Below are 26,978 nucleotides of genomic sequence, written 5' to 3' on the forward strand. Positions count from 1 at the left end.
TCCTCCATCATTGAATGTAGTTTCTGTCCCTACAGAGGATGAGGTTTGTGAGAAGAGGAGGCAGCCCCTTGGTGGCTTGTCCCTTTCTGGTCTTGTGTCCTTATTGTCAGGACTGTGGTAACTGGAGGTGTGGCACTGGCCTGTTACACTCAAGGCATTCTGAAGTTGACAGTGATATCCAGCTAAAAGTAGACAAGCCCTGTTACTTGTTCTCTTAACCATATCTCCCACCTAGTGTTCTCTGAGGAGACTCAGACTGAGGGAGAAATAGAAAGGAAAACCAGAGGAACTGGTCAAAGTGATGAAAGTGAGAACGAGTAGATAATGGTTTTGAAGAGCAGGTGTTTTGGGGTTGGGCACAAGGGAGAAAGAGGAGTGAGGAGCTTGTGTCGAAGAACGGTGATGCAGGTTCTGCCCTGCCATGCTTATACTCCAAATTGTGGGTTTTTCATTCTCTCTATAAACTGGAGTATGACCCAATACCAAAGCTGCCCACATGCAGGGGAATGACTCAAGGTCAAGGGCACACTAGTAGACAAAGTATTTGGGGGAAGGCCTTGGATTTTCTAGATGGCTAGATATGCCCACTCATTCAGTCATAAAATTCACAAACCTACTTATTTTGGGAGAGGGGTTGTTTTTTGGAGACAGGGTTTCTCTATGCAGTCCTGGCTGTCCTGGAATTTGCTTTGTACACCAGGCTGACTTTGAACTCACAGAGATCCATTTGCCTCCCAAGTGCTGGGACTTTAGATATGCGACACCAGCTGCCCAGCTACAAACCTTCTTAGTTGAAACCATAACCATGATGGAGACATAGTCCCTGCCCTCAGTGAATATAACACCTCACGGTAAAACCAACCAACACCCAGGGCACTTCAGATGAAGAGTGATTCTGGCCCCCTGATCTCCTGTGATTCCACACACTCCCTCCACTCCTGTGGACTTTTGAATATTATAGTCATGATTTCTCAAGCTTGTTATTTTAACTCCTCAAATAGAGCACACAGGGACTCTTCTTCTTCTTCTTCTTCTTCTTCTTCTTCTTCTTCTTCTTCTTCTTCTTCTTCTTCTTCTTCACACAAGGACTTCTATATGCTTTTGCCCAGGGAATTAGTATAGTGGCAATACTCTGTCTCAAGAAATACTTGATGAAACCGGGCAGTGGTGGCACATGCCTTTAATCCCAGCACTTGGAAGGCAGAGGCAGATGGATCTCTGTGAGTTCAAGGTCAGCTTGGTCTACAGAGTGAGTTCCAAAACAGGCTCCAAAAGCTACACAGAGAAAACCTGTCTCTTAAAACCAACAACAAAAAAGAGTAAGGGAGGGGGTGGTGCTGGTGGTGGTAGCATACACCTTTAATCCCAGCACTTGGAAGGCAGAGGCAGATGGATCTCTGTGAGTTCAAGGCCAGCTTGGTCTACAGAGTGAGTTCCAAAACAGGCTCCAAAAGCTACACAGAGAAAACCTGTCTCTTAAAACCAACAACAAAAAAGATTAAGGGAGGGGGTGGTGCTGGTGGTGGTAGCATACACCTTTAATCCCAGCACTTGGGAGGCAGAGGCTGGCCTGGTCTACATAGTCAATTCTTGGACAGACAGGGCTGTTTTTTTGAAAAACAAAAACAAAACAAAACAAAACAAAACAAAACAAAAACATGAATGCACTGGACAAAAAACACCAAATGGTATATAAATATTATGACCTCTGATTTTGCCCAGAAGTGATCTCCAAGGCTCTAAGGGGTAGAAGAACTTCCTGGAGCAAGTGAGGTTGGACTGGGTTTTGGAGATTAGTGTGCTAGTGACAGGTCTTGTCAGCACTGTGAATAGCGTTGAAAAAACTATAGAATATCTCATGATGAGAACTACCTAGTGGATGAGTGGGTGTGGGATGCTGATGGGGACAGAGTGATGGAAGGATGGAACAGATGAAACAGGAGTGGGCAGCACAAGTTTTGAACACTTTAAGAAAAAATGTGCACCACTCAATCCTGGCCCAATCATTGTTATATATATATGTGTGTATATACATACATGGTGTTTATTTTATAAATATTCTTAGTGTTTGTCCTTTTCTTTGTATAGGAGGAGCTAATTTGTTTCAAATAGATTTCCTCTCTTTTTTGCAGAAAGGAAATTTTGGTGCTACGTGGGGAAAAACGTGAAACACAAGAAAAGCTTATGTGGAAAGTTGCCTGGGTCACAGGACGGGCCCATGGTGGACAACACACCGGATTGCAGAGGTGTGGGAAGGAGGAGCCCATTCTTCAGGTAAAGACATGGGGAGACTGGCTGCAATGTGGGCGGGTGGAGAGGGAGGAGTCAGCTTGACTCACAGGTTTCTGGATTAGGATACGGGTGCTGGTGATACCTTGAAGATAAGGACTTCCTTTTGAGAGAGAGTTAGCAGAGATGCGAAGACTGTAGCTTTTGAGGTGTTGAGACAGTGGCTCAGGTTAGGTTTCGGAGAGATCCTACGTTCTTCTGGGCACCTGCCAGAGTCAGGGGTGGTTGTCTGAGGTGGGGCACACCCCCAGGACACCTAAGTCCTTGGTCTTGGTTCTAGGGCCCTGCTCAGCTCCAGGAGACAGTGGTCACAGTCTCTTCCTTCAGGTGACACCTTTGGACCTGGCCCCATCACGTTGGGCTTGGGAATGGGAGCCCAGGAGCCTCTCGACGCCCTTGCTAAACTTGGGGAGACAAGGGCTCGAATCTCGATCTGACATTTTTTTCCCTCGGTGATCTTGGGAAAAGTTGCTTTGCCCCTTCCTGCCTCAGTTTCCCTATCTACACACACTCCGGAACAGACCCGAGGACAGTCTGTAACCTCCAGACGCCACTTCGCCATCACTAGCATAGGGCGAGGGGAAGAGGCGCGGACTGCTCTGGCGTCTTCCTAGTCCGATGTCACTCGGGAGGCTCGCAAGGCAGGGAGGCTCGCAAGCCAGCTGCGAAGAGGTAGGGCTGCCGGGGCGGGACCGGACGGGCTGGGCTCCGACCAGCGCCGACTCCCCGCCTGGGGGCCCAGACTCCAGCCCAGGGCTCCCTCCTCTCGCGTGCCGCGCCTCTGACGCCGTCAGAACAAAAGTGGCCGCTTGCTCTGCGCCCCCCACGTCCCGCAGGCCCGGCCCAGCGCCGCAGCCCTCCGCCTCACGCACTACCGCCGCGCCTTCGACCCTTCACCCGAGCGCGCTCGGCTCTTTCCGTCGCGGTCGGCGCAGGTGGAGGGGGCGGGGCGGGGCCGTGCGTGGTGACGCCGCGGGGGGGTGACGTACAGGCGTGCCCCGCCCCCCTCCCCCTCCCCGTTCAGGCTCTGGAAAGAGAAGAAAAAAAACTTTCTTTTTTTTTTAATTGAGGAATCAACAGCCGCCATCTTGTCGCGGACCCGACCGGGGCTTCGAGCGCGATCTACCCCCGCGCGGTCCCGGCCCACAACACCACCCGCTCCGCCTGGGCGCCGCTCCGCCCGGCCGCTCGGCTCCCCCCCGGCGGCCCCGCTCTGCCTCTCGGCTCGGCCTCCAGAGCCCGGCGGCGGCGGCCCGCGGCGGCCGCGGCGGCGGCGGCACGGGGTGGGGGGCGCGGCGCGGCGGCGGCTCCGCTCGGCGCATTGTTTTTCTCACGGCGGCGGCGGGCCGCGGGCGGGCGGCGGAGCCCGAAGTCCCCGGTCGTCCGCGCGGGCGAATTCATTAAGTGGGGCGCGGCGAGGGGGGGGCGGCGAGGCGGCGGCGACACCACCATGTTCCGGGCGCCGCCTGAGCCGCGGGGGCCGGGCGCCGTCGCTGCAGCGGGGCCGCGCGAGGCGCCGGGCGCGCTGGGGTGCCGGGCCGCGGAGTGTCGCGCTCGGGAGGCGGCAGGGGATGAGGGGCCGCGGCCGGCGGCGGCGGCGCCGGGGGCGGGCGGTGAGCGCTGCGGGGCGCTGTTGCTGAGGCTGAGATTTGGCCGCCGCCTCCCCCACCCGGCCTGCTCCCTCCGCGGCCCGGCCCGCGCTCCTGCGCTCGCTCCTCGCTGGCTCCTCTGCTCGCTGCCGCCGGCTCGACCCCCGTCCGGGCCGCGTCGCGCCGCCCGCGCTCAGGGCTGTTTCCGCGAGCAGGTGAAGATGGCCGAGAACTTGCTGGACGGACCGCCCAACCCCAAACGAGCCAAACTCAGCTCCCCGGGCTTCTCCGCGAATGACAGCACAGGTGAGGCTTGGGCTAGGCGCGCTGTCAGCGTCCGTGGCAGGGAGGGAGCTGGGGGTCGCGGTGGCGGGAGGCTCTGTCCCGGGCCCTGGGCTGCGCTTCCCGGCCCGGGAGGAAAAGTGAAGCGGGGGCGCGGCCGAGTGTCCGCACGCGTGGCCGGCCGGGATGACAGCGTAGGGGACCTTGGAGGTTTGGAGGGAGAGAATGCGACCGAGAGGTAATGAGGGCTTTCGGGATCAGACCCCCACTCTAGCCGCTGCAGTCGCGGCACAGCTGCCACCGGCTTATGAGTTGAGACTGAGAAGTTTCTTGGAATGTGTTGCTTTGGAAAACGCTTAGTGGTTATTTTGAAACTCTTGATTCTTTCATTCTTTTTGATCACCTCGTAATTTTTTTTCAAAACCCCAAACTTCGATTGCACGATGTCATCAAAGTTGCTGTGGTGTCTTTCATTTACATACGTAACCTTAAAAAGAAGCTAGCAGGCTTTTAAAGTCCGCTTGGACACCAGTCTCCCTTTGAGTTTGGACTGGGTTTACAGTGGAGATGTGAAATTTAAAAATTAAAGACTAGGGTTTTCAATTTTTCAGGAAAAAAAAGCAAGAAACTGCTAAATCTCCCTCCTCCCCCAAATCTGGCCCCCGACTCAGTAAATAGCCTCCCTGCAAACTTTCTTAGGTGATCATGATCATGTCATGCCTAGTTTTCTGCTCATTCAGTAATTCAAACTTCTTCTGGACAGCTCTGTGGTAACATTACCAATTATTTGTATTTCCTCTTTTAAGCTGTCCTTCGCAATAAAAACTTGTGCGCTTGCTGCGAACAATGCCGTCTCACCGCAGCTAGCGTTTCTCCAGTACGTTCTTGTAGTAACGGCATCTGAAAATGAGTTTCTGATGAATGGGTCCAAATCAAATTACATTGCTGCCTGCAGATTGGCGCTAGACACAGCTGTTCAAGTTGTGTAAGTCTTTCTGTGACTTTACCCAATTGTATTGAAAAAATATTTTCTACTGTTCAAAAACTTAGATTTATGTGGCTTCAGTTTGAATATGGCTCCTGGAATCCAGGCATGAAAGGAGATGGGTGATATTAGTTAATGTAGAAATGAGAGGTGAGTGTTCTCTGTCCCCGATCATTTTGCAGGAGATCTTTGTTGACTTAAAATTTGTTCAGCAGTGGGAAGGAATAAATGATTATCAGATACAGAAAAGTCAATAATGGTACTTTTCTTTTTAAATGACGAGTTTGACTTTCTTTCCTTCTTTCTTTCCTTCTTTCTTTCCTTCTTTCTTTCTTTCTTTCTTTCTTTTCTTTCATTCTTTTCTTCTTTCTTTCTTTTCTGGACAGAGTTTCTCTGTATTGTTTTGGAGCCTGTCCTGGAACTTGCTCTCTAGACCAGGCTAGCTTTGAACTCACAAAGATCCTCCTGCCTCTGCCTCCTGAGTGGTGGGATTAAAGGCAAGGGCCACCAACGCCTGGCCGAGTTTGACATTTATTTTCATAAAAAAAAATCTACTTATTGATGTGAGAAATGTGAAAGCAATGGTTTAAATGCCTTTTTGCAGACTAGAGTTCCCTTGCTTTAGTAATCTTGTCATATTTGAGCCAGAGGACTGTAGTCATGGGAAATGTAGATAACCAGGTAGGTTTAAGTTCTGAAGCTTGTCCTCTGACATTGGTAACTTGACGACTTTTCATCTTTGCTGTTATTGAGTTAGGTTATTGTAGATTTTTTTTTTCTTAAAAGTAGGGGCAAATTAATACTAGAACTACAAAAAGACCTGTAGTATTGTACACATCCAGCTATTTACAAGATAGAACCCAAAAGATGGCTTTTTTTTTTTTTTTTTTTTTTTTTTTTTTTTTTGGTGTAGCTTCTGGATGGTCAGATATTTACTAAATGTGCTGCTAATCAGAGTAGAGCTTACCAGAAAGGATTTTCTGAAATTAACCACTTAGTCCCCTTTTCTTTCCAATTTTTACTTAGGAAAAGCACAAGAGCACTTTGACATTTCCAAATGTATGAAACAAAAAGTAGTAGTTTCTAATGATTCTGTCTTAAATGATGAAAAGAATAAGATGGGTCGAGTCTTTGGTGACATGAAATGACCATCTTGAAAAGGCTGTATTAGGGTGAGCTGCTGAGGAATGGGCCATTACTGAACACATTAATTAAAAAGGTGAAACCTTGTAAAGAATAACTATTAGTTCAGGATCCAGTAAAAAGATAGAGAGATCTTAAAGATGCATTGGTGGTGCACGCCTTTAATCCCAGCACTTGGGAGGCAGAGGCAGGTGGATCTCTCTGAGTTCGAAACCAGCCTGGTCTACAAGAGCTAATTCCAGGACAGCCTCCAAAGCCACAGAGAAACCCTGTCTTGAAAAACCAAAAAAAAAAAAAAAAGATTAAACAAATGGCTGAATTACTTAGTTAAACATATTTAAAGGAATGACTGCTGGAATAGAGATGGAAGGATAACATTGAGAAATTCAATATTGTTTTAGTGAGGGATTATGTCTCGGACTTGCAAGAGAAAATCAGGGTGGGTAAGGTGTGTGTTCTGAGCATAAGATTAAATTTGAGGGAGGTGATGAAAGGAGGAGAGGGGACAGAGACCTAGACCCTGAGAAACAGCAGTTACTTGAACTATTGTGATACAGGCCACATCTTTGGGGACTGTCTTATGAGGCCATCAAGTGCATTTTAGGTGTGTTTCTAGGGATGGTAGTGGGTGGAGAAGAGAGTAAGTACCTTACAGCCTACCAAGCCTGTAGAGTAGGGGAGCGACCATGTATGCTTAAACCACTAGGGGCCAGGCAGCATCTGAGTGATGAACACCTTTGTCATTTAAGATGGGGAGAGCATGTAGAGGAAGAAGGAAGGTGCCTAGAGGAGGGTAGTAAGAGGGAGAATAAATTGCTTTTCACCCCACCATCTAGTCAGATCTGGAGTGGCATAGATTCAGATGGTATCAGATGTTGGCATGGTACTGTTTTCTTGTTCTATGTTGAATTGTGAAGCACTTTGTCAGAAGGGGGAAGGACTTTGTGTTATCAATATATAGTTATTTGGTTGTGTGTTTCTCTTAATATGTCCAAATTACTCACTCTGGTGTCTTTTAACACTAGGGATTCATGTTGGGACAGTGTAGAAGAAATATATGTTCAGGCAGGTAGTAGACTTTTTTTTTTTAAATTGTTTGTATTTTATGTACATTGGCGTTTTGCCTGCATATATGTCTGTGAGTGTGTTGGATCACCTGGAACAGAAATTACAGACAGTTGTGAGCTGCCATGTGAGTGCTGGGAATTGAACCTAGGTCCTCTGGAAGAACAGTCAGTGCTCTTAACTGCTGAGCCATCTCTCTAGCCCCCCCACCCCATATAATTGCCAGTTCCTTCATTTATGAAAGTTTCTTTCTTTTTAAGACAGAGTATTGCTGATTGGTTCATTCTCAATTGGAATTTGCTAGACCCCAAATTGGCTGTGGACTTCGGATCCTCCTGCCTCAGCCTTTCAAGTACTAGTATTATTATAAGCATACATCATCACATGTGTTGATGTGATTTGGGCAACTTTATGACAAAATTTGTGTCTAACAAATAGACCATTTAAGAGGTGTTAGGGCCAACAAGTCATCTCAGTGGGTAAAGAAAGGTACTGGCCATACAAGCCTGGTAATCTGAGTTCCATTCCCAAACCCATATAAAGGTAGGTGGAAGGAGAGAACTTACTCCGTGAAGTTGTCCTCTGACCTTTAAATGTGCTATGGCATATACCTCTTACCCCCTTCTCCCTCTCTCTGTCCACACACACACAAATTTATAAAAAGTTTTAAATTTTCTTTTGAAAATTGAATAGAAGTGCTATGGCCCTAAAGCATTTTATAATGCCTGTGCCAAAGGAAAAACAAAAACAAAAAAACAAAATTAACTTCACCTACCTACCTACTTTGAAACAAGGTGATGTGTCTAACAGCAAATTGCCTATATATTGTAGGCTGGCCTCAAACCTGTAATTCTGCCTGTCTGCTGAATGTTGCTGGGATTATAGGCATGCTGTGTGATCAGTATGAAAGAGTTAATTTTTCAAGAGGCATAGTTTCACTGTGTTGTCTAGGCCAGCCCTCAACTCTTAGACTCCAGTGACCCTCCTGTCTCAGCCTTCTAAATAGCTATGCATCTCTTTAAGTGCAGTAGAGAAGTGTACTTAAAGCTTGTGGTGAATATGATTTGTCACCAATATCTTTTACTGCTAAATAGTAATCCTCACCATGGACAGTCCTTAATGTATCAGACAGTGCTTTTCTCTTTTCTCAAAACTGTCTTGGCAGCATATGATGAGAAGATACATTTACTGCTGTTTTCTAGATGAGAACTTAAGGGGGGTCTAGATTTGGGTGAGATAAGGCAGCATGTAAAAAACACTATCAACCTGAGGGTTTGATCCCACTTCTGTATATAGTGGAAGGAGAGAACTGACTCCTGCAAGTTGTCCTCTGACCTTCATACATGGGTTGTGACATACACATGCTCATGTACACACACACGCACACGCACACGCACACGCACACGCACACGCACACGCACACGCACACGCACACGCACACCACACGCACACCACACGCACACCACGCACACCACACGCACACCACGCACGCACACCACACGCACACACGCACACGCACACCACACCACACCACACGCACACCACACGCACACACGCACACCACACGCACACCACACGCACACCACACCACACCACACGCACACCACACCACACCACACCACACCACACCACACCACACCACACCACACCACACCACACCACACCACACGCACGCGCACGCGCAGTTCTTTTTATAAAATGTGTAACCAGTTTGGTGGTGAGATGTATACCATCGATGTTCAGGGCCTCATTTTCCTCTGATTCTGTTATACTCCATCTAAACTGGATGGGCTCGTGTTCTTGTTTTCAGGAGGGCATAATTGAGAAAGGGTTCTTATTTTACCTTACTGCTGTCTCAACTAAATAGGAAGTAAAAGTTTTCGTAGAGTTAAGAGTTTCTCAACTGTATCTTGCCATGAAAGTAGGGACTTTTTGAGGGTGGGAAGGGGCTGCACTGGTAGCTCTTCAAAAAAGATGGTGTACATTAAATATGAAGCACACATTTGGTGTGCCATAGTGGTAAAAGTTTGGTGTTTTGTAATTAGTTATTTTTTGTTTTCTTGAGACAGGATTTTATGTAGTTCAGACTGGCCATGAATTCCTGATGCTTCTGCTGCCACCTCTTTAGTTGCTGGGATTATGGATATGCTCTACTGTACCCCACTTGATGTGGTAACTCTTAAGCGTAACTGAAAATGGCTTATAAAGGAACCAAGACTTATTTCTGCTGTTGGAAATTGATGCTAGGTTGTAAGCCAGTAGTTTTACTTCTGCCATTGCCATTGGTTCTCAGAGTACCCCATAACTTGGGGCTCTGCAAAAAAACAAAAACAAATAAAAACTGAGGTAGGTGTGTGTGTGTGTGTGTGTGTGTGTGTGTGTGTGTGTGTGTGTTTCATGTTTGAAAACAAAATAGATTAAAGTGGGGTGGCTAACATGCCGTCCTTTGTTAAGATGAAGTATATCTTATTGTGGGTTTGTAAAGCTTGCTAGTTTAGTTTTTGGGGTTCCATTAGTGAGGGTGTCACCTCTTTATTTTACTCAGATCAGCACTTGGTGTGTATTTCAAGAGATTACACGGTGTCTCAGTCATCTGTGACTATAGTTCGAGGAGATCTGTTACTCTTCTGGCCTTTGTGGGCATTAGGTACACATGTGGTATGCATATAAGCATGCAGACAAATGCTCATAATACATAAAATAATTTTCTAAGGCCAGGCTGTGGAGCACACCTTTAATCCCAGGTGCTCAGGTGGTAGAAGCAGGCCGATCTCTGTGAGTTCAAGGTCAGCCTGCCTGGTCTACAGAGCAAGTTCCAGAACAGGTTCCAAAGCTACGCAGAGAAACCCTGTCTGGGAAAACAAAAAAAATTTTAAAGCTTTTGAGCTCCCATGAGGTTACTTCTAGCCAAGGAATTTTGGTGTCAGATCTTGTGCCGGTGGGCACTATGGATCTTCAGAGATTAGGGCTGAACTTTGCATGATTCCCACAGCTCATTAGCACCATGAACACCCTCCCCACCCCTTATGTGATGTATGGATCAATAAACAACTTCTGTAAAGGGCTCGAGAGGACATATTCCTGGCTCTGTGGGGCATCTGGTCTCTTGTTCTAACCATTCAACTTGGTCATTCTGACAAAAACACAGCATAGCATAGACAGTGCGTGAACATGGCTGTCTCCTCTTAACCCTTAGAGTAATAATTGTTCTCCAAAGAATTTCCCTTGAGCCACAGCTGATTTGAGTGGCATGGGACTCATGGTCTAAGCACCCATTTGTCACCAGCTGGGCACAGCAGTAGCCCAAGTTTTTGAGACTATTGTACCTTGCCTGGACAGTGACCAGTAGGAGGTGCTCGCTTAAGGTTTTTTTCCCCTATAATAGTTTCATATACCATATTTAAAATCAGATAAATTTAACAAAAAGCCTGATAACTTCATAAGGTGCCTTTGTTCTTTTCCTGGCCATTTTGCTTCTTGCTGACCCTAGTAGTCCACACAACATTCTTTTCCCTGCTACTTTGTCACCTCAGGTCTTCAGCACCCTTTCTTTTCTGTGAAACTAGAAGGTGAGCAGCTCTGTTGGAGCTGGTATAGATTCCCACAATTGCCCCATTGGCACTGAGCATAGCAGGAGGAGGCTTATTTCCACAGTAGGCCCTGAGGAGATGTTTGAGGCAGAAAGGGAGAGAATATACAATTTCTGTCCTTGTAAATATTCTTAGTTTTCTCAAGCCTTTGCTTTTATACTGCTTGTCACCACTTTTTGGGTCGTGTGTGTGTGTGTGTGTGTGTGTGTGTGTGTGTGTGTGTTGTGTGCCCCCCCCCCCAAGGCAGGGTTTCTGTGTAACCTTGATTGTCTTAAACTCTGTTGACCTGGATCTCTGTCCTGGAAGCTCTTTAGACTAGGCTTGCCATGAACTCACAGATCTACTGCTTCTGCCTCACAAGTGCTTGGATCAAAGGCATGTGCCACCACTGCTTGGCTTTTTTCCTCTTTCATAATTCAGATGTTTTCACCGTTGATAACCTAGTTGTTGAGATCTGGCCAGGTTTTAGCTCTCTAACCTCAGTTTTCTCATCTGTAAAATGGGATGATTATTATATTATTGCAGCATTATTTGAGGTGTTTTCTGAAAAGTACCTGGCCTGGAGGAAATGCTCATGAATAAGAGCTGACAGTGTAGCTTCCAGGGCATGTGGTTATGGTTTGTCTTCTGAGGACTTCCTGGGAATGCTAATCTGATCAGATTCTGTTAATTGCTGGAAAACAGCAGTAGCTGTGCACATGTTACTACAGAAACCCATGTGTAGGTGGGTCCATGATAATACTCTCACTGGATATAAAATAAGGAATTCTGTAAGTTTTGTTTATTTTTATTTTGTGTGTTTTGCCTGTGTGTGTATCTGTGCACCATGTTTGTGCAGTGCCATCAGAGGCCAGAAGAGGATATCCTATCTCCTGGAACTGGAGTTACAGATGGTTGTGAGCTGCCCTGTAGATGCTGGGAATCCATCCCAGGTCTTTTGAAAGAACAGCCAGTTCTCTTAACTACTAAGCCATTTCTCCGGCCCCTTCACTTAATTTTTAAAACTAGAAACATAACTATGAAATTTTTAAATTAAAAATTTATGTTTTCTGTAAACTCTTGATTATTTTGAAACATATTTCATGGACTTCTTAAGTCTCAAATGTGTGATTCTGTTCCTTACTGCTATCTGTCTTAAAATTCAGTCTGCAAATGTCTTTTTTTTTTTCCAGAGACAGGGTTTCTCTGTAGTTTTGGAGCATATCCTGGCACTGGCTCTGAGATCAGCCTACCTCTGCCTCCCGAGTGCTGGGATTAAAGGTGTGTGCCACCAACGCCCGGCCTGCAATGTCTTTTAGACATTGACACTGATTTTGGTTGATACCTTTCAGTGACTTAGAACTGTTCACACAACTCTGAAACAAAACTAAGAAAAGAATACAAAATACAATGAAGTGTGAAAATGACCCAAGGAGCAACCCAAAGAGGATGTATTTATCCTCTACTGTTCTCAACATTTCAGTTTGTAGAATTCCAGGAGATGAGGTAGGGCCAGTGGTTTGGTGGTCTTCCCAACTCTATTGCATCCCTGGCATTTCTTGCAGTACTATAGTGCTATCAGTCAGTTGGGGAAGCCCAGCTGTTTTCCCAGTCTTCGGGACCGGAAATAGGACCCTAGCCATGACAGTCTTTTCTTCCTGGGTGTCACAGTACTTATAGCTCTTACATAACTCCTCTTCTGGTTGTTCCAAGATGTCTCTCAGAAGCCTTCATCCCTCTGTCCTCTGTGATGTGACCTGATGTTAGTACACATAATCACACTGTGCATCCATTTTTGTTTTTGTTCTGAGACAGAGTCTCTGCTTAGCCCTGTCTGTCCTATAATTGACTATGTAGACCAGGGCAGCCTCTGCCTCCCAAGTGCTGGGATTAAAGGTGTGTGCTACCGAGGAGTGTGTGTGGGGGTGTTTCATTCTTTTTTGTTGTTGGTTTTTTGAGACAGGTTTCTCTGTGTAGCTTTGGAGCCTATCCTGGCACTCACTCTGGAAACCAGGCTGGCCTTGAACTCACAGAGATCCACCTGCCTCTGCCTCCCAAGTGCTGGGATTAAAGGAGTGCAGCACCAACGCCCAGCTCCCTTCATTCATTCTTCCCCACCTTTTATTGAAGATTGTTTTCTTTCTGACATAATATATCCTGATTACATTTCCTTTCCCTCTACTCCTCCCAGTTCCGTCCACCTCCCCTGTCATCTAGATCCATCCCCTTTCTCATTAGAAAACAGACTTCTAAGGGATAATATAAAATGGAATATAATAACATAAAACAAAATCTAACATCAGAGCAGGACCAAACAAACAGAAGGAAAAGAGCCCAAGAAAAGGTACAACAAATAGAGACACACAGACCTTCTCGTTTGCACACTCAGGAATCCCATGAATGCACTAAACTGGAAGCTATAATAATCCCAAGGACTGGCACAGGTCATGTGTATGTTGCCCCAATCTTTATGAGTTCATGTGTGCATTGATACTGTTGATTTAGAAGGCTTTGTTCCTTGTGCTCTCAGTTCCCTCTGGCTCTTACACTCCCTTTAGGGCTGAGTGTTCCAGGGTCTCTCACTCTGCATATTGTCTGGCTGTGGGTCTCTGTATTGTTCCCATCTCCTGCAGGAGGAAGCTTCTCTGATGATGGCTAAGCAAGGTAGTGATCTATGAATATGGTAGAATGTCTTTAGGACTCATTTTATAGCTACACTCTTTTTAGTAGAATAGTAGTATGGATAGGTCTCTGGACTATCTAGTCTCAGGTTCTTGGTCACCCAAATAGTGTCAGTTTTGGGTTTTTTCTTGTGGAGTGGTCCTTAAGTCAAATCAGATATTGGGTGGTCACCCTCATAAACTTTGTGCCACCATTTCACTAAGGTATCTTGCAGTGAGGGCACCATTGTAGATCACAGGGTTTGTGACTGAGTTGGTGTTTTTTATGTTTCTCTTTTGGTGGCATGTACCAAAGACACCCAACATGTATGGGTGAAGGCTCTATAAAGGCACCAGCTCAACTTCTCCATGTTCATTGAGTTGTGTAAGTGTTGTCTTATTCAGCAATAGGGCCTTGCTGTCAGTCTGCAGAGAGTCTTGGCAATAGCCTGGGTTTGGGAGTCCCCATGGGTCTCCTTTGGCCAATAACTTGATTAGATATAATCTATTCCTGGTACTGGAAGCTTCATTTTTGGTAACAGATGATGTCCAGTTGGGGCTCTGCCTCCCCCATTATTTCATTTAGATCTAAATATATATGGAAGCATCTATTGTATTAGATTTCCGTACTACCCCTCAAATGGTCCTTAATTTTAGTTTTCTCTTTCTCATCCCCTTCTTCCCAACCTCTTGTCACTTGGTCTTCCCTTTCCAGCTCCCTCCCCCATCCATTCTTAACCATCTATTCTATTTCCCTTTCCTAGGAAGATCTATTTGTCTCCTCTATAGTCTCTTACTCTATACCTAACCTCTGAGGTGCTACAGCTTATATCATGGTTATCATTGATTTAATGGTTAATATCCACATATAAGTGAATACATACCATATTTGTCTTTCTGGATCTGGTTTACTTCACTCTGGATGAATTTTTCCTAGTTCCATCCATACACTTGAAATTTCATGATTTTATTTTTAAGTGGCTGAGTAATATTCTATTGTGTAAATGTGGCACTTTTTTTAAAAAAAAATTATCCATTTATATGTTGAAGGCCATCTAGGTTGTTTCCAGTTTCTGGCTATTATGAATAGAGCAGTATTGAACATGGTTGAGCAAATGTCTTGTGATAGGATGAAATGTCCTTTGGGTTGTGCTCAAAGGTACCTTTGGGTATGTGCCCAAGAGTAGTATGGTTGGATCTTGAAGTAGATCAATTTCTATCTTCCCGAGGAACTGCCACACTGATTTCCATTGTGGCTGTAAAGTTTGTAGTCCCTCCAGCAATGGATGAGCGTTCCCCTTATTTCACATCCTTGCCAATATGAGCTGTCATTTTATTGATCTTAGCCATTCTGAAGGGTATAAGATGAAATCTGAATAGTTTTGATTTATATTTTCCTGATGACTAATCATGTTGAACATCTCTTTAAGTGCTTCTCAGCCATTTGAGTTTCCTCTTTTGAGAATTCTCTGTTAAGATCTGTACCCCATTTTTAATTGGGTTATTTGTTCTCTTGATACATTTTTTTTTTTGAGTTCTTCATATATTTTGGATATTAGCCCTCTTGTGGATGTGTAGTTGGTAGAACTCTTCCATTTTGTAGGCTGCCACTTAGTCTGGATAGCAGTATCCTTTGCCATGAAGAAGCTTTTCAGTTTCATGAGGTTCCATTTATTAATTCTTGATCTTGGTGCTAACAGTGTTCAGTTCAGAAAGTCTTTTCTTTTGCCAACGAGTTCAAGGCTATTCCCCACTTTCTCTTCTATCAAGTTCAGTGTATCTGGTTTTATGTTGAGTCCTTGAGCTTTTTGGAGTTGAGTTTGGATCTATTTGGATTTCTTCTACATGAAACCATCCAGTTTGACCAGCACAATTTGATAAAGATACTGTCTTTTCCCCAGTGTTTATTTCTGGCTTTTTTGTTCATTTTTGGTTTTGTTTTAATAAAATGTGGACTTATATCTGGGTTTTCAGTTCGATTCCAGTGATCGACATTTTTTTTGTTGTTGTTTGGTTGTTGGTTGGTTTGTGTGTGTTGAGGGGGTTGTTTTGGGGGATTTTTTGTTTGTTTTGGTTCTTTTGAGACAGGGTTTTTCTGTGTAATAACCCTAACTGTCCTGGAACTCTTAGTAGGCCAGGCTGGCCTTGAACTCAAAGAAATCTGCCTGCCTCTGGGTCCCAAATGCTGGGATTAAAGGAGTCACCACCACTACTACCCAGCCATGCTGGTTTTTTTTTTTTTTTTTTTTTTTTTTTTTTTTTTTTTATTATTATAGCTCTGTACTAGAACTATAGTACAATTTGAGGTTGGGGATGGTCCTTACCCATCTTAAGCTTGCTTCTTGGAACATGTCCATCAGATCTCCTGTGTCCTGTCACAGCTCTTGTTTTAACTGGGAAAGGGATCTAACTTTCCTATTGGTCTCAAGCTCACTTTGATGCTAAAATGTGAATCACTGAATGATACCTGTGGGGCTTTTGCATATTCTGTTTCTCCTAGGTAGTCCTCTGAGAGTCCTGCATGGGTGCTCCTAAGCCTTGAGCTTGGACCTTCTTGGATGGTCTTGACCTAGGGTACTTCGAACTTACACACACATGCATGAACAAAGGGGTATGGAAGGCTTGGAAGTAAGCAAAGTACCCACTCCCTTTTATTAAAAATTTCTAGACAATATAAGGAAGGACTGTTGTTGTCTTTGAAAAACTCTTGAGATGTTTTCAGGTTCCCTTTGGTAGCAAGACTGTTTGAGCTCTGTGTCTATTTTGAATTCCTATTAAAAGTTACTGTTAAGAAATACTGGATTATCTCTAGTGACATTTCCCCCGTGTTTTGTTTCTGTTAATCAAAAAGACTATTTAGTTGAAGCATTGCTAAGAATAGTAAAACCTATCAGTGAAAACCTTTTTTCTTCCATATCTTAATTTGCCAATCTTTACCTGTACCTTGTGTATAACAGGTATTTCTTGGAGCTGCACTTGAAGTCATTCTGTAGTACAGAGAATGAGCTACTTAATAGGGTTATACAATTCTCTCATAATGTAAGTTATTTTTATAATAGAAAAGCTTCTCCTCTTCCCAAATAGTGTTGTGTTTTTCCTATGAGAATATTACATGTTTACTTACTTGGTTACTTTGTGTGTGTGTGGGGGGTGCATGTGTGCCATGGCACTTGTGGAGGTTAGAGAATATCATGGGAGTATTTTCTTCCTCTGCTACATGGTCCCGTGGATTGAACTTGGGTTACCAGGTTTGGCTGCAGGTGCTTTCACTTGCTGAGTCATTTGCCAGCCTCCCCTTGCATGTTTTAACTTTATAGATACCACAGCCAATGAAATAGCAGATTTTTTTTTTGTTTTGTTTTGCTTTGCTTTGCTTTGCTTTGCTTTGCTTTGCTTTGCTTTGCTTTTTGAGACAGGATTTCTCTGTAGCTTTGGAGGCTGTCCTGGAACTGGCTCTGGAGACCAGGGTGGCCTCGAACTCACAGAAATCCACCTGCCTCTAACTCCCCGTTGTTGGGATTAAAGGTGTTCGCCACCAGCCTGGCTGAAATAGCAGAAAATTAAATTGTTCTTTATGATAACCTATGAAAAAGGCAGAGGTAACATTCAAATATAGTAGATTTTGGTATTTGGTTATGACACTCAGGTGCTATAGAAATTATCAATAAGTAGGGTTTACATTGATAGCTATGGACTATGAAAGCTTGACCCAATTCTTTTGGATTAAAATATTTTGAGTATTTGTCACCTGATTAAAAGTAGAACCTTCTAAGCATGACTCAGAGTTGAAGGAAATGTCAGAGCTTTTTATACTGGGAGTCAGCCGTGTGTGCTCAGAAGGGAGCCCTGGCTTTGTCTCAGGGTGGACATGGAAGTTCAGCTTCCAGCTCAGCAGCACTGTGACTGGGGCCAGAGGCTTCACACATTGGCATTTTGGGGACAGAGGGAGGGGGTCAGAGATCTCTAAAAGGGAGCTTCCCCTTTAAAAAAAAAATCTATTTTAGCTCAGTTTGATTAGCTTTGTGTATATATTAGGCTGTTTATGGAGCTTGGCAAATAGCCAGTTGAGGCAACTATTATTGTTTAATTAATTGAGAAACTAGCAGACATTACTTATCCCTGGGGCCAGTGAGGATTGGGGTGACTAATACATGGATGAGGGCCTTGACCCAGACCTAAACCCATAGAAGTTTCTCATTAGGACAATGTGGGAAGTTGCTATCTATTCCTGTTTCACTCCCAGTACCATGGTCTAGTGCACTTTCAGCTCCAGTCACAGAATGAATTGGGAGCTAAGATTCAGAAATCCTACTAAATAGACAATCTGTGATTCACTTTACTCAATCTGTGTTTGTAGTTCAACTGTTCTTTGGAAGCAGTTGGGAAATTGAACTCTAATTAAGTGGAGCTGGTTTCTAGTTACAATTTCAGAGCAAAGGCTTGATAGGATTTATAGAGTAAAAGGAAAAGTGAATGCAGAAAAGTTGTCTTACTTTTATAGAAAGCAGTATCTGCAGAGAGTGGCCTTGGTCTTCCTGAGAGTCTTGTCAGAGAATGCCAGTGAAGCATCATCATCCATTCCTCTTACCCATGGATCTTGAGGAAGCAGATCCAGCCCTATAGAGTGGGGTTTCCTCTTCCTGCAAACTCTGTGATGGGAAGTTCTTTCATTGATGGGAAGTTATGACTTTTCCATTCTCTTTGATATTTTAGCTATAGTTATTTATGTTTTTTTACTACTAAAAATTGTCCCATGGCGGATAAAGTATTTTTCTCTTAATTTGTGGGTGTCATTACAAATTGAGTGCTTATAACATAGTAAGCAGCTAATACTGAATAAACCAAAGGTGTAAACTATGGATAGGGTCTTGTACTCTGGGGATTCGATACTGTTTATAGTGCATGACCTGCCCACCATTGACACTTTCATGAAGCCTCTTCAGGCCTCATTCAGATGTCATTCAGAAGCCTCATCAATGTTGTATGTAGTTCCTTCTCAACAGCCGGTGGGGTTTGGACAGTGCCCTTTTTGGTGATATGGAGGTCAGTGCTGCCCAGTAAGAGTTAACTAACAGTCTACCTGTACCATCAAGCACTTGAGATATGACACAAGAACTATTCAGTTTTATTGTTACTATTTTTTGAGACAGGGTTTTTAATAGCCCAGGCTTGTCACAAACTCACTGTGCAGCTGAAGTTTAACTTGAACTTCTAATTCTTCTGCCTCCATCTCTCCAGTGCTGGGATAACAGGCATAGGCCACCATGTCTGGCTAAATTTTAAGTTTTTGCAAAAATTAGGTAGATGGCCTTTGATAATTAGTTGTCATTGCTTTGAACAGTTCAGCTCTAAGCTCATTGGCTCCTCACATTGTCTAGAATTTTAAGATATTTATGACAAAGTCCTTTTAAAGATGGAAGATACTTGGAGAAATACTCATGGCTTAGGTTATTTTTCCAGGGTTAGTCACTGGGAAACAGTGTAGGCCCTGGTAATTGAGAGTGAGAAGACAGGTCTTGGACAGTCTGCTGTTAAAACACTCGGAGGGAGGCACTGAGCTTGTGGAATACCAGATGGGGCAGAACTTGCTCTGAAGGGTTTGGGAGGTGATATGTGCTGAGATCTGAGGAAGAAGAGATGGCAATTTTATTTATTTATTTATTTTATTTATTTCTTTATGGGTATGGGGGACAGCACAATGTCAAGTGTGAAGGTCTGGATATATAAATCCTTAATCACCTAATAGTTTTGTTTTTGGATTTTTTGCTGGACCACCCTAATTTAGGAACCTCCTTTGGTTTCTGAGATGGTGGGTGGACACAGATAAGTGTGGGTTTGTTCTTGGGGAATTGGGCACACCTGGCCTTTAGTCTCAGCTTTACCACAACAACTTTCTCAGTTTTATTTGTGAGGGTTAATTGGTATACTTGGTTGGGTCATGGTGATAACCTTGGTATAAAAGCTGCCCTTGCCAGGTGGAACTGGATTGTTAATGGTTAGACAGTTTACCAATTCCCATCAATGTCTTTTGTCATCTCTCCAGCACTCCCCACCAGGTTTATTTTTTATTTATATGTATGTATGCCTATCTTGTTCCTCTGGATCACTGGGGCCCACACCACAGTCTGACAACTGTTTCCTCAGTGAATATAACCCTGGAAAAGTAACATAAGCCATGAGTATAAAGAACACTCTAGATCGGCTTTTGACTGAAGAAGCTTAAGCTGGAAACTTCAGGCAGGGTGGTGAGGGGGACTTAGAGGAGGGAACTTATAGAAGAAAGACATAGAAGGTCCCTTGCAAGGTGAGTCAGGGAGGCTGGTTAGGCTTCTAGATACCAGATAAGGTCACTGAAGAGCCTTTAATATCCAAGCAGGAACTTCTGACCTTTTTAGGGTTTAAAGAATAATACAGTTTTGATAAAGTGACTACCTCCAGAGTAATTGAAGGAAGAAGTATTGTAGTTTGTTTCCTGTAAGTCTATATTTTTTCCATCAAAGCTTGTATCTGTGGAGTTGGCTTCTCTTATCTTAGCCTCACTTTGGAGGGGGGGGGGAATTACCCCTTGAAAGCAGTGTAAGAATTGGAACTAGGGGTCTTTAAAAAAATTCACATGCTAGGTCTTCAGTATACACACACACACACACACACACACACACACACACACACACACACACACACACGGCGCATGTTCCTGCACTAATGCTAAATAAAATTAATTTTAAAAATTCAATGGGAAATATATTCTATGTTTGAAAAGAATGAAAGCCCTTCCTCTGTTGCTGGAATCAGTAATGTTTCCCACAGTCAGCTAACCTTGGCTGTTTCTTCTCTCTCATTTTAAACTGTACTGTGCATCCCTAAGCAAATGTGGATTCTTTATCCACTACCCTGAGTGGCTCCCTTGTACATATTGTAAATGCAGTTTGGAGTGATGGATAGCTTAGAATAATAGGAAGTATTAATATTATATGCATATGGTTCATTCTATCTTCTTTTTTTTTAAGATTTATTTTTAAAATAATATGAGTGTGTATGTGCATGAGAATGCCACTGCCCAGAGGCCAGAGGCTATGGGTCCCATTGTAGCTAGAGGTTGCTGTTAGCTGTCTAACTTGAGTGCTGGGAACCTCACATGGGTCATCTGCAAGAGCAGTACATGCTCTTAACTGCTTGAGCCATCTCTTCAGCTCTTTTTCCCTTTTTAAGGTTTATTTTGTTTTATTTATGTGTGTGTGAATGAATGCCTTATGTGTATGGGTGCCTGAGGAGATCAGAAGAGTGTGTTGGATTTCTTGGAGCTGGAGTTAAGGTGGTTGTGAGCTGCCTGACTGACATTGGTGAACTTGGTCCTCTGCAAGAGCTATAAGTACTGCTGAGCCATCTTCAGCCCTCTCAATTCTGTCTTCTTAGTTTAATAGTGAAATTTTGCTGCTATGCTTAGATAAATACTGATAATTTTAGTGTTTGAACTGTTAAGTAGAACTGAAGTTGTAAGAAATTTCATATCTCAGATATTAGGCATGTTACTGTCATTAAAATACATGCCATGTAGCCAGGACACACTCACATTCTGTTTATGGTTTTTGGTTCCTAGTTTTTAAAAGCTTTAGCTTTTGTTACCCACTTTATTAAGTGATGGATTAATGGTAGCTTCATAGTCACCTACACTAAACAGTAAAAATCAATTTTTTACTTGGTTATCCTGAGACTATGTATGTTAACCATGGATCTTTTAATTAAGTTAATTTTGAGATCATGAAACACTGAAAATGACCCAGAAGTCTGGTAGGAAAAGGGTTAAATCATTGGGGCCTCTCTGGAGTACAGTTGAGCCCTCTGTCCTTGTAGATGATCTGGAGAGGACCAGTTACTGCAAAGAAGGGTGGATAATGGAGAAAGCAGGGATGCTTGAAAGTCATTAAAGAGTCAGGATGGAGAACAAAGATGAGAATTAAGACTTTTTAGGGATAAAAGATAAATGAACATGTGTGTACAGCTTAAGCAGTCTCTAGATAATGTTTTCAGGACATTGAACCAGAGATTTCTGAGTTGTTTTTTCTTTCTTTTTTTTATTTTTTTTTTATTTTTCTATGTACTTTTAAAAATAAGACAAAACCAGGGTTTGCAATGTACATTAGTGGTCGAGCACTGGCCAAGCATGTATGTTGAAGGTCCTGGGATTGGTCCTCAGCACTGCAAACATAACAGAAGTTTGTTTTTGTTTTTAAATGAAAAGCTAGTTTAAAACATAAGTTCAAATCAAAACGTCCTGTTAGTTGGTTGATTGGTTCATTGGTTTCTTTTTCAGTGCATTGAGCCCAGGGCCTGTGTATACCGGGTACTCTACCACTGAACTACATCTGTATTTGAAAATCCTCACTTCTTTTAACAATAACAGAAGTCTCCACATGGGCCAGTGAGATAGCTCAGTAGAATATATAGGAAAGAAGGAGAGAACCAACTGCTATAAGTTGTCCTCAGACTTCCACACATGCACCTACATGTATACATACACACATATGTGCATGAACAAAAATAACTTATAAAAACAAAAAAATAAATTCATATATGCATATTTTTGTATTTGTAGTTAGAAGAATCTTTTAAGTGTTTTGCCAGTAGATTTTGTTGTCACTTCCTTTGGTACAATCTCCATCTTGTTGTTCACTCTTTGTATTAGTGGTTTCTCATTGATGCATTACTGAAAAGAATCAATGTCTGAATTCTTTCTTTTGAATAATGTCATATTTCTGGACATGAGCAATAATAGTTCTATGCTTTAGATACAAAATGTTACATTTCTTTAGGAAAGAAGTCTATCTTTAAAATAGTTTTCCCCTTTTCCATCATTTTAAACCCATGTGAAAACAAAACTATTTTAAGCTAATGAATTGATTTCAGGTTTTATCCTCCTTTTTTGTTTGTTTTGAGACAAGGTTTGTCTGTAGTGTGGATGTACTGTAATTTGCTCTGTAGATCAGGCTGGCCTGGAACTCAGAGAGACCTACCTGCCTCTGCCTTTCAAGTGCTGGGATTAAAGGCATGCACCAGCACTGCCTGACAGGTCTTATCATCTTAATAGCAAAGTCCAGATGGAACATGGAGCACCTAGAGCCATCCCATTTGTTATCATGGGTGCTGAAGCTGATCACCTGGGCCTGAACAGCCTACCTCAAAAAATCCAGTTTCCATAATTACTTACAATAGTAGTTAACACGGCTCAGACATAGATAAAAATGCTGCAGAGAGTCTTCCTCCATTCCTCACCTCATTTCTCAGCCTTTCTGAGACACAAGCTGGCCTGGAACTTGCAGCAGTCCTCCTGCCTCAACCTTCCAGGTTCTGGGATTACAATTTAAGATACCACACCCAATAATAGTTTCTTATGTATTTATTTGCTCATTTATTATTGCTGTTGTTAATATTATAGTATTGGGAATTGAACCCAAGGTCTTTTGTATACTAGGCAAAGGCTCTATACCACACAGTTTAATGGAGTATTTTTGTATTTAGTGCATTTGATTTCCTATTTTGGACAATCAATAGCCCATCCACACATATAGTGACATCTAAATTTGTTTGATTTTCAGAATGTGCTCTTTGTCTTTTTCAACTGACTTGATGTTGGCTACCTGCTTGTTCTGTTGGCCCAGTGGTGTCTGCTTGTGGCTGCAGAGTCTGAGATGGCCAGGCATCTGGGTCTCAGTACTTGCTAATTGGTCCAGTTCTGGGTGAGCACCCACATTCCTCTTCTTCCAGGACTATTATTGACAGGATAATCCTCTCCCCCAGCAACTGGTTGAGTTGTAGCATGGGCAGACAGCTGGTCATAGTATTTCCCTGAGGTCTGAGTCCCTTTCAGCTATGCTGGCAGAAAACAATGAACCCCTTCTTCCTATTTCCTATCCCTGCCCCAGACAGTCATGGTAGCCAATAGGGACTTTAAGATTATGTACTGTAGATCTGGTGGCCTGCTCATGTAACAGCTGCCTCCTGTACCATCCTTGTATTTATGAAGGTTTTTCTTTATTCTGAAAGGCTGAGGGAGATAGTGAGCATACTTTGTTGAAACAAACTTAAGTTGTTTTAGTAGTCTGGGGATGGCATTTCCCTATGACTATTAAGTGTACAGAATTAACATAGGAGGATGACTGCTTCTAGGGCCTGATGGTTTAGGGCATGACAAAGAATATTCAGATAAGTCTGTCATGGATTAAGTTTTGATTTGTTTTGTAACAAGTTCTTGTTAAGTGGCCCATGCTGGCCTAGAGCTGAAGATTGTCTTGCCTCCATCTTCTTAGAGTGCTGCGTTGTGGGTGTGTGTGTTACTGTCTTACCTTGCTTGTCTTGAATTCTTTAAATGGAAGGTTAAAAAGTGTTGAGTCAAACATGTTTTCCTGACACCTAGCACAGAGTGACCATGAGGTGCAGGTGAGAAAACAATAAAAGGCTTGCATTTTAGTAGTCATCATATGAAATAGTTTGTCTTTTCTAAGTCAGTTCTTGAAAATTCTATCAAGTACATTTCCTTATTTGTTATTTTGAAGTGGGGTCGAACTCTTTAACCCAGGCTATCCTGGGACTTTCTGTGTAACCCTTATTGGTAAGCCTCAGCCTCCCAGCTGGGATTTTAGGTATTAATCACTGTACCTGACCTTACAGTACATTAAAAATAAGTTTTTACATTATTTATGTATTTATTGTGTATGTGGGTTCTGGGGAGCAAATTTAGTTTGTCAGGCTTGGCAACAAACACTATTTTACCCAATGAGTCATTTTCCCAGGCCCTGAAAGTGTATTTTTAAAGGTAGATATTTCTCTTTGATTTACATGATACTTTCTAAGGTTCTGTAGTTTTTATTCAGTGGATTTCAATAAATACCTTGCTTGGTTTCATTTTGTTCAGTTCAAATAGTGTAGTGTGTGTAATGTAAATATTTTAAGTACTTACTAAGCAGGTTTCCACCACAGAGTGCCTCTAGTTGGATCCTCCTATAACATGACTTATCTAAGACTGAAATAAACCTGGCTAGTCTTCTGTAAAGAGGGACAGTCCAGGGCAGGTGACTTGTTCTCCACCTTAGGGAGGGCTGGGGAAGGAGGCCACTGTCCACTCTAGTGAAGACAGTCTCTAATAGATTCTGAGGAGAGATGACATTTTTTGCACAGGTCACTATTCAGAATGAAAAGCTGGATATGGTGGTGCATGCCTTTAATGCCAGTTCTTGGGAGGCAGAGACATGGATATCTGAGTTTGAGGCCAGCCTGGTCTATATAGTGAGTTCCAGGACAGATCCAGAGTTCTATTGTGAGACCCTGTCTTTAAACAAAACAAAAAAAAAAAAGAAAAAGAAAAAGAAAAAAAAGGAAAAAACCAAAAAACCCCAAAAACCAAGCAACCAATCCAGAATGAATTAAAATATTAATATTCTGCAGTAATTATATGGTAGCATGTCTGCATAATCGAAGCCAGAATTACAGAAGATTTTAGAGAGATTTGCTTTAATTATTTCCTAACAGTCACTGGGGAGAAAAAGTCCAGTGTCTTTTGGGAACTTGTATAATTGCATGGATAAACGTACACTGGCATAGTTGCTAATAAAACTGCTCTTTCTCCCTCCACCCCCACTGGAGAACTATTCTGTTATATATTTGTATAATTGCTACAGATTTCCAAGGCTAAGTAAGTTTCATTTCTTGCAGAATGGGAATAAGTTATTCAGGCTAAGGTTATCAAGGCTGAGCCATAGAGAACATAGTAGTGCCTAAGCCCTACTATGTGGGTGTGGGTGATGGGACTGTGGCAGTCATTGTCTTAAATTGCTTAAATTAACATTCATTGAGCTCTGACGATATGCCAAGCATGATGTATACACAGCAGTGGTAATGACAGTTGTGATTTGAATTCAGAGCCACTGGTGCGCTTCTCACTATAGCCCTTCATGTTTGTGTGTAATTAGTAATATTTTGACAAATAGATTGAGAAAGTACAGGATGGTCTCCAGTTCATTTAAGAATAGTAGGTAGCCTTTGAAAGTGTCCCAGCTATCTTTAAATGTGTACTTTTCAGCATGTCTTGCCTCAAGTTTTTTGATTCAGCTAAGAGTGGTTGCATATGCCTTTAATCCTAGCACTTGGAAGGCAAGAGGCAGAGGCAGAGGTAGGCATATCTCTCTAAATTTGGTCATCTTGATCTCAAACAAACAAAAATCCAACAAACAAGTCCCTCATTTTAAAATTGACAAAATCACATGTTTTATCATCTATAACATGTTTTGATATATGTATATTTATATGTACTTATTGTATTTGTGTGTAGTGGATTGGCTTGATTGAGCTAAGAGACAGCTACATTACCTCACATTGTATCCAGGAGTGACTTGGGAATTAAAAATTTCTTTTTCTTAGTTTTTCCAGGGTAGATGAATAGAAGTGTTTAGCTCCCCCCCCCCCAGACAGGGTTTCTCTGTTTAGCTTTGGAGCCTATCCTGGCACTCTGGAGACCAGGCTGGTCTCAAACTCCCAGAGATCCACCTGCCTCTGCCTCCTGAGTGCTGGGATTAAAGGTGTGTGCTACCAACGCCTGTCGTGTTTAGCTTTTAAAAGATTTGAGAGGAACACTTGTAGTCAGTTATAGTACAAGTGGATACCAAAAGAAAACCTAGAGGATTATGAAAAACTAAAGAAAGATATTTTTCACAGACAGTAAGTGCTTCACTCTTGGAAGTGGAGGAAATATGATTGTAACAAAACAGCATCTTGTGTTGGAGAAATGGCTCAACAGTTAGGAACCTTTACTGCTTTTGTAGAGGACCATAGTTTGATTCCCAACACTCAATACTGGTTGACTTATAACCACATGTAAGTCAGCCCTAGGGAATCTACTGCCCTCTTCTGACATCTGAAGGCACATGCACTTGTTTGCATATCTCCCTCACACACACATAATTGAAAATTAAAGTCCAGCATCTGTTTCTCCCAATACCATTTCTTTATCTGTGGCTAGCCTTTGTGTCTGCCTCGGGATCCAGGTTTATGGATGCTGAGGTGTAACCATAGAGTTAAAGGGATTGATTCTAAGAAACCAGAATCCCCCCTGGAACGTAAGAAGTGGGAAGAGAAAGATGAGTCAAACATTGTAACATTCCAAGAGAATTTATTAGTTTTTGTTCTGTTTCTGTTTTTAAAATGTAATAATAAATGTTAAGATTAATGTTTTATATATTTGACTAGATAAAAACTTGCTAAAATTGGCTTTGTATTATTGATGCACTCATGTTTATTGAGTGAGTGCCTGATACTAGCATTTATGCCAAGACACTAAGTTGACAGTGGTGAGCCAAACATACAGCTTCTCAGTGCTTTCACAGAGCTTGTAGTGTCCTCAGTAACA

General features: G+C 42.9%; 1 protein-coding gene across 1 annotated transcript in view; it reads left to right on the forward strand.

The window, feature by feature from the left end:
• The first annotated feature begins 3,833 nt into the window (after nt 1–3,833).
• LOC100770451 (histone lysine acetyltransferase CREBBP) overlaps nt 3,834–26,978 on the forward strand; it is a 127,546-nt gene continuing 104,401 nt past the window's right edge. The window contains exon 1 of the mRNA XM_027424024.2: nt 3,834–4,184. Within this exon, the coding sequence (XP_027279825.1) occupies nt 4,100–4,184 (85 nt within the window). The 5' untranslated portion in view covers nt 3,834–4,099. The remainder of the gene's footprint in view (nt 4,185–26,978) is intronic.

Source organism: Cricetulus griseus, chromosome 7 (genome assembly GCF_003668045.3).
Source record: "Cricetulus griseus strain 17A/GY chromosome 7, alternate assembly CriGri-PICRH-1.0, whole genome shotgun sequence".
Lineage (NCBI taxonomy): Eukaryota > Metazoa > Chordata > Mammalia > Rodentia > Cricetidae > Cricetulus > Cricetulus griseus.